Source organism: Protopterus annectens, chromosome 7.part0 (genome assembly GCF_019279795.1).
Source record: "Protopterus annectens isolate FY-2018-M chromosome 7.part0, PAN1.0, whole genome shotgun sequence".
NCBI lineage: Eukaryota > Metazoa > Chordata > Ceratodontiformes > Protopteridae > Protopterus > Protopterus annectens.
Genome location: NC_056739.1, coordinates 41,660,605 through 41,673,623, shown reverse-complemented (window position 1 = coordinate 41,673,623; position 13,019 = coordinate 41,660,605). Strand labels below are relative to the sequence as shown.

General features: G+C 42.9%; 1 protein-coding gene across 1 annotated transcript in view; it reads left to right on the top strand.

Moving 5' to 3' along the window:
• Window positions 1–10,525, top strand: part of TMEM167B (transmembrane protein 167B) — a 316,219-nt gene extending 305,694 nt beyond the window's left edge. Inside the window, exon 3 of the mRNA XM_044076479.1 lies at window positions 9,272–10,525. Within this exon, the coding sequence (XP_043932414.1) occupies window positions 9,272–9,354 (83 nt within the window). The 3' untranslated portion in view covers window positions 9,355–10,525. The remainder of the gene's footprint in view (window positions 1–9,271) is intronic.
• Window positions 10,526–13,019: the final 2,494 nt, after the last annotated feature.

Sequence of the window (13,019 nt, the reverse complement as noted above, 5' to 3'; positions counted from 1 at the left end):
AGGGGAGTACCTACCAAAGAGATTTTGGAAGCTGCAACTTGGAGTTCAGTGCATACCTTCTCCTAGTACTACAATCTCCCTCTTTATTCTAAGTCTAGGGCAGGCTTTGCTTCTGCAGTCTTGCAGGGCCTTCTAGCTGCCCCTTCTTCTCTATAACCACCACCCCTTATCTCAGCTTTGGGATTCAACCCTACAGTGATGACTGCAACAGTGAAACACAATGAACATAGTACAGTACATAAATGTAGATGTTCGAGTGTCTTCACTGTTGCAGTCTGGGTTACCCTCCCTCCTGTCCCCTCTTATACTTAAACTAGTGTGCTTACCTACTTGACCTTTCTTCTGAGGTATATTGTCTACAGGCTGTGGGGTTTGTGGTATGTTATTTTTTGGTTTTTACTATTGGCCTTCATTTTTAGGCACCTGACATCTGGGGCAAGAAAAACTGGAGAACGTGGCGTCGGCTGGCAGTTTTGTACTCCAGGCACTCTGACGTCAGGGCGCATGACTGAACAGCCGACGCCGGACCCAGACTTTGGGATTCTGGCCAACCGAGGACTGCCTGCCGGCAGGAAGAACGCGACAGTTAACATCTACATTTATGGTAAGTGTACACAACTGTACTATCTCTGGGTTTGACATAGCTTTGTATGTTAGGCAGAGATCACCTCTGAGTAGGCAATATGCAACGGAGTAAAGCTGGAGTTTTTTTCAGACGGTCTGCGTAGGGCATCTGTTTGAGGCCAGTAATTCTCTTTGTGAGGTATTTCTGTGGCCTTTCCAGTTGTTGTAGATGTCTTGTGAGGTGCATACCAAAAGGGGCATTGTACTCTATAATGGCTCTAATGAGTGATGAGTAGAGGGGAACATTTTTTTTTCCTGGATGAGAAGCCTTTTGTGATGAGGTGTGCCATGTAGAAGGATTTCCTGACTACTGTGGCGATGGGATTATCAAAGGAGAAACTACTGTCCACCTGTGTCCCAAGGTCTGTTATCACACTTTGGTGTTAAGTCGACTGCCACCTATGTGGTAGCTCATGGGTACAGAGTTTTGACCAAATGGGATGACAATGCACTTTTTGGCATTGAGCTTGAGGCCAATGCTTTGACACCAGGCATCTGTCTCAGTGAGGCCCTTTTTGTAGGGTGTCCACATCGTTAAGAGTTTCAGTTATGGCTCCTGGTTTGCAGTCATCTGTGACCTTCATTAGCCAAAGACCTTCTGTGTTAGCCTGTACTTCAGAAAAGTAGATACCAAACAGGAGAGGACCCAGGGATTGAACCCTGTGGTACTCCACTTGTCATTGGTCTGAAGTTGGATTTGGAGTCTGCTACTTTCACAGTGTGGGTTCTGTCAGTGAGCCAGTTTGCATCCCATCTTGGAACATAGGGATTTATACCTAGTTTAATGAGTTTATCTATAATTCCAGAGTGGGGAATGGTGTCAGAAGCCTTGGCGAGATCTAGATAGGCTGTGTGAACCACCTTACCCTCGTCTACAGCTTTGGTGACTGCTTCAAAGAAGTCAGTCAGGTTTAGGAGGCATGGTCTGCCTTTTACAAACCCAAACTGGGTGGGTTTCAGAGTTTGGAGATTACCAATGTCTTTGTTTATAAGTTCCATGATGATACTTTCCATGGTCTTGCAGACCAGGCTCATTAGGCTAATGGAGCGGTAGTTCCCGGGGTCTGTGGTGGCTCTTCCTTTATGGAGTGGGATAACCGTCGCTGTGCCCCATTCAGTGGGCACAAAGCCTGAGGTGAGGCTATGATTGAACATGGTGCTTTGGTGGGGTGCCAGTTCATTCTGTAGTTCATGTAGAACGCAGCCTGGGATGTTGTCAGGTCCCATGGATGCTGTGTTCTTGGCTTTGGAGAGTATGGCTTTTACCTGTGCAGCCATGATTACAGGAACTTTGCATTCTTCTGGTGTAGAGATGGGCCCTTTAGGGGTGGGGGGATAAAGTTAGCACTGAACCTATCTGCCAGGATGTTGCCAATATCAGTTGGTTCTGTATATTTAGTGCCATTGTCCTGTAACTCAGAGCAGATCTGAGTGTTGCCATTGAGATTCTTGACATAGCTATAGAATGCTTTGTGGTTGTCTTTAGAATCAGTGGCGATTTTGTTTTCATAACTAGCTTTGCAAGATTTTATATGGGATCTCAGCTTCTTACTGAGGCTGACCAGGGAGTTCTTCCAGTCATGGGATTTTACTTTACTTTTTTTTTTTTTTTTTTTTTTGCAACAGTTTCTTTCTTCTATTGTAGAGTTTGTTTATGGCAGGGGACCACCAGATTGGCTTCCTTTTTTTGGAGGGTAGCATCTTGGTTCAGTTAGGGATAGCACAATCCATGCACTCGTGTAAGTGCTTATAAAGTGCATTTGTGTGGGATTCAGAAGTCGTACCTCTGTTGTCCGTCTGCATGGCTGTTGTGAAGTTTGCCACTTCTGTCTTAAGAAGCGTGAAGTTGGCTTTGGAGAAATTTTTTTACAGTGGTTTCCCCTAATGGGGGGGTGGGGGTGGGATGTGGATGTCTAGGCTGATTAGCTTGTGTTCGGATCTGACCAGCAAGGAATTGACCTCTGGTGTGGAACACAGGTCACCCATGCTGGTAATGATCAGGTCTAGGATACTGCTGCCACTGGTGGGGGGTGTGGATAAGTTGATCCAAGGTGTTGGAATTTATGAATTCCAGAAAACGTTGAGCAAAAGAGTTGGTACATGAGTAGTTTTCCCAGTTAATGGTGGGGTAGTTGAAATAGCCCATTATTAGGGTGTTGGGTTGTACCCTAATATTTTCCAGTGCATCAAGAAATGAGGAGTGGGAATCCTGGGGCATGGTGGGAGATCTGTATCAAGTTACAATTTGGATTGCGTTCTTGCCCAGAGTTAGTTGCACTTGGATAAGCTCGGATGCATTATGCTGAGCAACTAGCCTGGAGGTGTGGATATCCTTAATGAATATGGACACGCCTCCACCTTTAGTGTTTCTGTCCAGGTTAGGTGGCCAAAAGGTGTGGTATGAATTATAGCCTGGTGATGCAGGGGTGCTCTCTGGAGCCGTGAACCAGATCTCTGTCACTGCACACATGTAGATGTTCTCCATTTTAAGGAGAGCCTCGAGTGAATGCATTTTGAGGTTTAGACGTCTAGCCTTGAGTAGCATTACCCTCAGATTGTGCTTGCTTGTACCTGTTAAGGTGGTGAATTTGTCATTTGAACCTTGCCTAAAAAAGGCACTATAGGGGTGGCAAGAGCCTTGGCCAGTATCCGGAATCCCAAAGGCGACAGGTGCAGGCCATCTCTAGCAAAGCATCGTGGTCTGTCGATCATGTCATCCCAGGCAAACAGATAGTGGATCCCCTTAGAATGACACCAGAAGCTTAGCCAATTGTTGAAGTCCATCATTTTTTTCCTTGTACTGTGGTATCATTCTGGGTGATGGCAAGATGCTACTCAGGGCTGGGGTCATACCTGCCTGGGCTACAAGATCAGACAGCTTCTCCATGTCCCTTTTCATGTAGTCCAAGGAGGTACGTCTCAGGTCATTCACACTAACATGGACAATGACAGAGTCATATTTGTACTTGTTGTGGAGTGACCTGAGTGTGTGCATTATGTGGCGGATCCTGGCACCTGACAGGCAGCTGACATTAACTTTCTCCTTTTTTAGCCTGGTGAGTGGAACATCAGTGTGCCTGACTATAGAGCCACCTATGACTAGAGTGTTGGGTACGTTGTTATTCCTTTATTGGCTGTGGTTGAGTGGCACACTGAGTTTGTGGGCTGTGTCATTTGGGTTGTGTTGGGGGGGGTGGAGGTTGCATGCGTTTCTGCTTTGGAAGTCTCTGTTGCTTGAGCAGATTTTTATTGAGAGCCTCCGCGGATGTAGGTGTGTATTTTGTGTTGCTACGTGTGTGTTTTGGTGGTGTAGGTTTTGAGGGACTATGTGATGAGTGTGGTGCAAGTGTTTACCTTCTCCTCTTGACTGTCTAGTCCAGTCTTGGGTGAAGAGAGCTTTGCTTCCAGTTTGGCTATATAAGTGCATCTCTCACAAGTTGTAGTGTTGGGTGGTAGGAGGAGAGGGTTGTCTGTGTACATGAGGCAATTGCTGCATTGTCCCAAAATGCCCAGATTCATCAGGTAGACCGGAGAAAACACCGGGAGCTGACTCTTAGACATGCTTTGATAGGTGCTTGTTTATTAAGTACTAAAAACTGCTTTCCTGTAGACAAGTGAGGGAAGTTGAGTGCTGTAGTAATTTGTAGCTTATTTAGTGCTTATAACGAGTTCTGAACAAGTCCTTAGCTCAGAGGAAAATAGATTTGAGTGCTAAAACTGAAAAACTGGCTAGTTCTAAGGGAAAATTTGAAGAGCAGACTTTATGGCACCAGGAATAGTTTGACCCTAGCTAAGCGACGATGCATAAAGTGTATTTTTTTTAGTATAACAGTAGCAAATGAGAAAACTGATTTAAATAAATTAACCAATAAAAAGCTAAAAACTGAGCCCCGTTCCAGCAGTCTTCGATCAGACAAGTTCAAACTGCACACTCCTGCCACTAGGGTGCAGCGGAACCTTCTCCAAAAAAAAAGATGATCTGGATTAGTGCTCAAGTTATGCAAACAAAGCTAGATTCAGCAGGTCTGAATTTAGTCTATGCTACAGCAAACAAGGCATACCAATTTCAGAAAGAAACAGTTCAAATAAGCAGGCACAATAAGGCTTTAACCAGAAACTCGCAGCTCAGAAGGGCAGAATCTACCCTCTCCTCCCACAAGAGTGCAGACCACACCTTCTTAATGTAAAATAACTGGCCCGAAGCCCAGGTGCTTAAACCAGAACTAATACACTCTTAGAATAACAGACACTAAGCCTTCATTCAGCAACTCCCAACTTAGAGGGATGTAAGCTACCTGTCCTGCCACAACAGTGCAGACCACAAACCTCCTTAATGTAAAACAACTGGTCTGAAGCCCAAGTGCTTTAACCAAAGGCTTAGAATAACAGTTACAAGCAGTAATAAATGCAGCAGAATAAATGCAATAAAGTAGGAAGAAATACATATACAGTAAAAGCAGATGAATAAAGTGCAATTGTTTTATATAACCGTAGAAAACGAGCAAACTGATTTAAGAAAATTACCCAGTTAACCAGTAAAAGAGCTCAAAACTGAGCCCTGTTCCAGCAGTCTTCAATCAGACAAGTTCTAACTGCACACTCCTGCCATTAGGGTGCAAGGGAAACCTTCTCCAAAAAAAGATAGCCTGAATCAGTGGTCAAGTTGTACAAACAAAGCTAGATTCAGCATGCCTGAATCTAGTCTATGCTACAGCAAACAAGGTGCACCAATTTCAGAAAGTAACAGTTCAAATAAGCAGCCACAATAATCATTTAACCAGAAATTCCCAGCTCAGAAGGACAGAATCTAACCTCTCCTCCCACAAGAGTGCAGACCACAAACCTTCTTAATGTAAAATACCTGGCCCGAAACCTAAGTTCTTAAACCAGAACTAATACACGTTTAGAATGACAGACAATGTGCCTTCAATCAGCAATTTCCAATTTAGAAGGATGTAAGCTACGTGTCCTGCCACAACAGTGCAGACCACAAACCTTCTTAATGTAAAACAACTGGTATGAAGCCCAAGTGCTTCAACCAAAGACTTAGAATAACAGTTACAATTTAATCAGGCTACTACCAAGCAGTAATAAATGCAGCAGAATAAATAAAAATTGAGTACTTTTAAACTTTTAAGAAGAGGCAAAAGTAAAATGAAGTGCAATTTTTTTTAAGTAAAGTGCAAGGAGAGAGGAAGGAGGAGCAGAGGTTAAGAACTTAAGTGGGTTGGCCTTCTCAAATGTTCTCTCTGTATTAAGTAGAGTAAACACCAGACTGGGAGGGGTGTCCCAGATCAAATTTAGAGTAGGGGTGGGCAACTGCAAAGCCACCAACTATAAAACCACTACAAGAATAGGGTGTGGGGAGGGGGAAAACAGTTTCAGAACAGATGAGAACAGAAAACAATGCCAGAAAATATATAAAACAATTCAGTCATGCAAAATTAAGTCAGTGCAGAACTCTGAAAGATTAAAATGCCAAGAAATATACTTATCAATCAGCGATATAGTTCCAGATTGTTTGAGAATTACACTAGCCAGAACCTAGGAGTTTCCAACAGTGAATGCAAGAATTTACAAACAGAAACTATTTTTAAATCAGCAAGCCTTGAAGCAATCAGATAACACAGAAGCTGTTGGACCAGTTGTATAAACTCCACCTCAGAAATAGGGGGTAAGCCGTTTCAGGACAGATGAGAACAGAAAACCATGCCAGAAAATATATAAAACAATTCAGTCAGGCAAAATTAAGACAATGCAGAACTCTGAAAGGTTAAAATGCCAAGAAATATACTTATCAATCAGCGATATATTTTCATATTGTTTGAGAATCACACTAGCCAGAACCCAGGAGTTTCCAACAGTTTCAAACACATCCAATGTTGAGTGCAGTCGGATAATCTACATCTAGGAAGACCCTTTGTTCTACCAACCCCTACAGCTACAATGACTATAGATGCTTCTCAGTTGGAGTGGGGGGCATTTCTTGAGAAGAAAGGTCCAAGGCACATGGTCCCCTCCCAGAGACCAAGTTGCATGTCTATGTCCTAGAGATGAGAGCAGTCCTATTAGCATTGCAAGTATTTCAAGATGCTGTCCCACTGGGGGCTATTGCAGTTCAGACCGACATGTCTGTAGTCTGGTATATCAACAAACAAGGAGGAACTCTATCTTATCTCTTTGCAGAGGGGCTATGAGAGTTTGGGAATGGGCAGTCTCCTCGGACCACTTTCAAGATGCAGTGCACATTCTGGGGAAAATCAGCGTGTTAGTAAGCAAACTAAGCAGATCCATTTTGATGCCCCATGAGTGGTCTCTCAGTCTACGGCAGAGATGCTCTTCCAGCATTGAGGCCGACCTTGCCACTCCCCTCAACAACAGGTGCAGCAGGTAGTTCACTCTGATTCCCTCAGGGAGAGTCACTGAGAGAAGCTGTAGTTCACACTTGGCTCTCTGGTCTGCTTTATGTTCACCCTCCTCTTCCCCTACTTCCAAAATTGTTACAGAAAGCAAGCAGCTGAAGTGCTCTGTGATCCTCGTTACCCCCTCCTGGCCTCAGCATGTATGGATCCCCTTCCTACGGCCTCATCTTAGTTATCCTCCATGGATACTGGAGCCGACTCTGGATCTCCTATCACACCTGTCAGGGATCCAGCATTCCAGCCCTAAGACTAACACATTGTTTCTCCACTTCCAGTAATAGACGGCCCAGGCCTTCTTCTCTTGTACGTGATTATTTTCGCTTCTCAGAAAGAATCTACCAAAAAGTATACAAAAGCAAGTTAAACATTCACTCTTTGGCTTTGAATAAGGAAATTGACCCTTTTTCTTCTCCAGTCTCTGGTTCTCCAGTTTTTGACAACTTTGAAGAAAGAATTGGTTCTCTACAATTAAACTTCAACTAGCAGCTATTTCAAATTTTCACATGGGGAACAGACATGTTTCTCTGGTGTCATCTAAACTGCGTAAAGATTTCATGAAAGGAATTGTCTTTCTAAGGCCTCCAATAAAGGATCCCTCACCATCTTGGGATCTGACAGTTGTACTACAAGGCCTAATGCAGAAACATTTTGAGCCTTCAGCGAAATCGGATTTGAAGTTTCTGTCATGGAAAAACATTTTCTTAGTGGCTATTATATCTGCGAAGAGAATATCTAAACTCCAGCCTGTCATCAAAATCTCCTTAATTTTTCATAAGGGTAAGGTTTCCTTCTGGACTATCCCTTCCTTTTTATACCTAAAGTGGCTTCTGAAAATAACATTAACCAATCCTTTCACTTTCCAGATTTTTCCATTAAAGGAGAATACACGCTGCATATCCTTGATATGCACAGACGATTACATTTTTATCTTCACAAGATAATTCAGTTCAGAAAGTCAGCCCATGTTTTTGTTTCCTTTTCTCCAAAAAGGCTAGGCTTTACAGTAGCCTAAGTTACGTTAGCAAAATGGATAAGACTATTTCCTGAATTTATTCTCAGAAAGGCATGACATTCTCTAAACCTCCCAAGACTCATTCTGTCAGATCCATGGCTACATCATCTGCTTTTTGGTCAAGAACCTCTGTTGACAATATTTGTGCTGCAGCTATTCAGTGCACATACTTTTGTTACTCCTTACAAATTGGACATTATTTCTAGAAACCGAGCTGCCTTTGGTTTGGCGGTACTCCAGAATATCCATCCATGAGGGCCACCCAAGATCAACGTAACCGGGGACTCTGTCCCATATGTTGAGGAAAAATGAAAAGGCAACATGAGATTTAAAGGTTATGTTCTTACCATAACTAAGCATCTGTGTTGTCCATTTTCATTCTTCCTCAACTTCCATCCAAGTTTCTGGAAAGAAATATTGGATTGGAACCTACAGTTTCAGGTTTGAGCCCTGCCTTTCTGTCAAACTATTCCTGTCTCTGTCCTGCTTTTGGGATAGGGCAGTACAACGGGTATTTATTAAAGAAATCCAATTACAAAAAGCAGAAACTGCGCATTACACCATACAAAATCTAGATTACACGAAAAAACATAATGCAAAAGAAAACAATCTAAGCTAAAACAACAGCAAACTCGATATGAGGCTTTGGGGATGCAGTAGGGCATTATAGATAGAGGGAAGACCTCAAGAGCTGGATCTGAAGTCTGGAATAAGCAGCCGAGTCGGATCTGAGGATTGGATCCAAACTCCTACTTTGAGGAAGAATGAAAATGGATGACACAGATGCCTAGTTATGGTAAGAACATAACTTTTAATTTTCTGCAAAAAGGTGATTTCCAGAATCAGTATGCAGGATAACGAAGTTGAAGTGAGAGTAGGCAATCTCCAAAAATGGATGATGGAGCATGTAGAATGCCTGTTAATAAAACCATGTTGAAAGCTAAACAAAGATAAAGGATGAAAAAAATGCTGGATAAAGAAACTTCTGTAAATTAAGGAAAAGGCAGAGAGAGTGAACATATGAGTAGAGTGATGTAAAAGTGCTTGTTGATTGGGTAGTTAAGTTTTTATTTGCCATCAGTGTCTGTTTATGGTAAGTATCAGCATCAGACATAACATGTTTGAGTATTTATGACTGGCTAATTCTTCCTTTTCTTTTGGAAGTGTCTTTTGTCCTCAGAAATGTTTCTGATGGTGTTTTTATCTCTTGCAGCTGCAGTAATTGGGACAAGGCTTCATATTTTGGTGGCTTTATCGTGCATCATCATGGCCTTCTACATCCTGTTTATTAAATGACATTGGAAGGAGATGGACAAACTTTCTAAAACTGTCTAGTCTAGAATGATCTTCCAGGGAGTGCAAGGAAGGTTCTTTAGCCCTCTTTCTAATGTTTTAAGAAGAAACCATCTGAATTGCTCTATTGCTGTTACTGGGAACTGCTTTCACATAACACAAACTTTCTGACTGCCAGCCTACTTTTTTCTGCTGCATACTTTATAGATTTACAGCTTTTATTTTCTGAAGAGTCGTACATCAAATGATATGGAACAGAAAGTGCATGGTGTGCACAGACATCAACATTTATACTTTAAAAAAACAAACCAAATTTCTGGTCTCCTGAAGGCAGGATAAGTCTGGGTCATTTCTGTCCTCTTAGCACTAAGGACTGTTGGGTGTTTGACAATATGTATGTGCTGGCCAGGAATCGGTCAGAAGAATAACTATAACATATTTGTACAGCAGTATGCATTCTGTTATACCGGTTCCTTTGGTGTCGATGTTTTTTTAACATGTATAGCCAAGGATATTATCTGTAAGCACATATAACTCTGAAACTATATTGTATGAATTGTTGGCTGTGATAAATTGTTTTTATTCAAAAATCAGCCTAAATGCTAATTCTGGTGAGCAGGTAGGTCACTGTTTAACAAAAACACGAATACTCACTGTCTGGAGTGGTCAGATGGAAAAAATAATTGTGATAAAAATAAGAATACAAATGTTATAGCATTATATTGCCTAGTTGTAAAAATGTATTTTAATTTGAATGTTAACTGTCTGTAGACAGTTCTTACTTTATGGTGTGCATCAGGAAAATGGTATTTAAGGAAATATCTTTGGGCCATGAAGTGCAATTTATGAATTTAATTCAATCAATATTTCTCTCTGCTGTGTTTCAGAAATGCTGTTTACCTTAAAAATTGTGTTTATCATAAGGTTATTTTGTATTGGAGTTCTGAAAAATGACTGCTAGTCAAAGCTGTTCTGAACAGATTCATTTTTTGATTAGCAGATAAGAGGCCAGCTATGTATAAGTTAGAGTGTGAAGCCTGAGAGTGGAGTGGTACAAAATTTTTAAAATGCTTCATTTAGATTAGGAAGCTACATAAACTGAAAGGCAGAGACCCCTTGTTTTTTTTGAAGTACATTACATCCCAATAATATCTATTAAAGGTGCATTATATTATTACTGAGTTTGATTTTTTCTTTGCCACATCAGTTGTATAAAATAAACTGAAAGACAAGGAATTCCACTTATTACCAAACAGGAGTTTTCAGCATCTGTCCTTTGTATGTCATTAATCCTGGGCTTGTGTACCTTTCTGGAGACCTGACTTGTAGGACAAAATAAACGGGTTTCAAAACTGGGCAAAAGGCGTTTGCTAGTTTTTAGTGTTTTTTTTTTATAAGTGATGCATCTGTTCCTGTGATTAGTCAGAAGATTATTTTTTACTTGGGTGTTTGATATGAGGTCTGGAATAGTAGTCTTGAGTGACCTACCTCCTCTGTTTAGGTGGACTGGTGGCCTTTAGTCCTCATTACATGCACTGACAGATTCCTTGTCAGCAATGCCCTCCCTTTCCCACATTTAAGCACATCTCCCTTTCGACTGGCCACCCTGTTGACTCTTGTTTCCACTGGTACAAAAAGCCTTTAATCTGTTCGTTTTCTTTGGTGTAAAGTTTGAGCATTGGCAGTAATGCAGTAATCTGCAGTGAGTCAGGGATCTTTGTTGTAAGCTTTAATTCCCCCATGCATGCCATATTAGAAGGGGTTGTAGAATGGCACTGTCTCCACTAGGGAAACCACTACAGTGTGACTATTTCCACATACTCCCCAGGACTCCTTCAAGGAGAGACAACCAGGCACACCCCCCCCCCACCCTAGTCAGCTTCTCTGAGGGCTGCATCTCAGTGTGCCGTAGAGCTGACACCTAATGTAGCATGGTGATGGTTTACCATAATAACTTCTAGGGCTGATTCACGCAACTTTCAGTATGGACTCTTTCGCTCGTCTTGGTTTACAGTTGAAAACAAATAGGCAGGGTAGTTTGTTTATATGCATTGTCACATGGAAACACATCTCTGCCGTGGGAGTCCGTGTTTCTACTCCCACTAGACCTTACCCTAAAGGTCAGAAGAGTGGCAAGATGTGGTTCCAAAAATCCCAGGGAGCCTTGCCTGACACACGTAGTGATTTTTCCTCCAGGGGCAGAGGGGGAAACAATAACAATAGACGCCGCCCTCGTGGCAGAGGGGGTCCGCAGAACCAAGGCAACAGAGAATCTTTCTCTGATAAGCCCTTTCAGCATCCCTGAAGGGTTGCCCGGCTGCTCACCTCTGGAGGCAGTCGGGGGAAGACTTTCACTGTACTCAAAAGCCTGGCAAAATTTAACACAAGACAGATGGGTATGGTCCATTATATCCGGAGGTTACAAAATTCCCTTCCGTCAACCCCCCCTTGCCATCAAAGAAATCCCTTCCAGATGTTCCACCCAATCTGGAGGACCAAGCAGTAATAGAAGTTTCAAAACTGCTAGAAAAAAGAGTCGTCCAGGAAGCCCCGGCCGACCAGCACGGATCCGGAACTTACTCAAGGTTCTTTTTGGTACCAAAAAAGACAGGACTGGAGACCGATTCTGGATCTCAGCAGACTAAACAGGTCTGTACAAAGAACAAATTTTCGGATGGTCACGCTACAGTCCATTCTACCCTTTCTGGATCAGGACAATTGGATGTGCTCGATAGATCTTCAGGATGCGTACTACCATATCAAGATGAACAGGCGCTCCAGGAGATTTCTTCGCTTCCGGCTGGGAGACTATCATTATCAGTTCAGAGCTCTGCCCTTTGGTTTCAGCACAGCCCCCAGGGTGTTCACCAAATGTATGGCAGTGGTCACGGCTCACCTGAGACGTTGAGGATTCCAGCTGTTTCCATATCTAGGCAACTGGCTCCTCACTGCTACTACCAGGCATCAACTCCTACAAGCCAGGGACTACACAGTCACAATCTTCTCCCAACAAGGCATTACAATAAACTTCGAAAAATCTGCCTTGTTGCCCTGTCAATCTATCACTTACATAGGAGCAGACTTAGACACAAGGAACATGTTCGCAAGGCTACCGCTAGAAAGGGTGTCTACAGTTCGTCAGCAAGTACAAATTCTAATGCAGAGCAAAAGAATCCAAGTCAGGTTTATCCTTCAAACTCTGGGTTCCATGGCAGCAGCCATTCTTCTAATCCCACTGGCCCGCTTTCATATGAGGATCCTTCAGTGGCTTCTGTTCACACAGTGGTCTTTCCAAGAGCTGCCCATGTCTCACATGATCATGATTACAGAAGCATGCAAAAGGCACCTTTCCTGGTGGATGGTCTCCCCACTAGTGACTCGGGGCAGACCCTTCATTCGGCCCCCTCCGGTAGCCACAGTGACCACAGACGCCTCCCTGATAGGGTGGGGGGGCATTATCTGGGCAGGACAGTCCAAGGCACTTGGCAACCTCACTAGTACCATCTGCACATAAACGTCCTAGAAATGAGAGCCGTGCTCCTAGCGTTGCACCCTTCAGGACTCTCTTCCTTCCGGGACCATTGCAATTCAAACAGACAACATGTCAGTGGTGTGGTACATCAACAAGCAGGGCGAAACCAGGTCCTACCCCTGTGTCGAGAAGCACT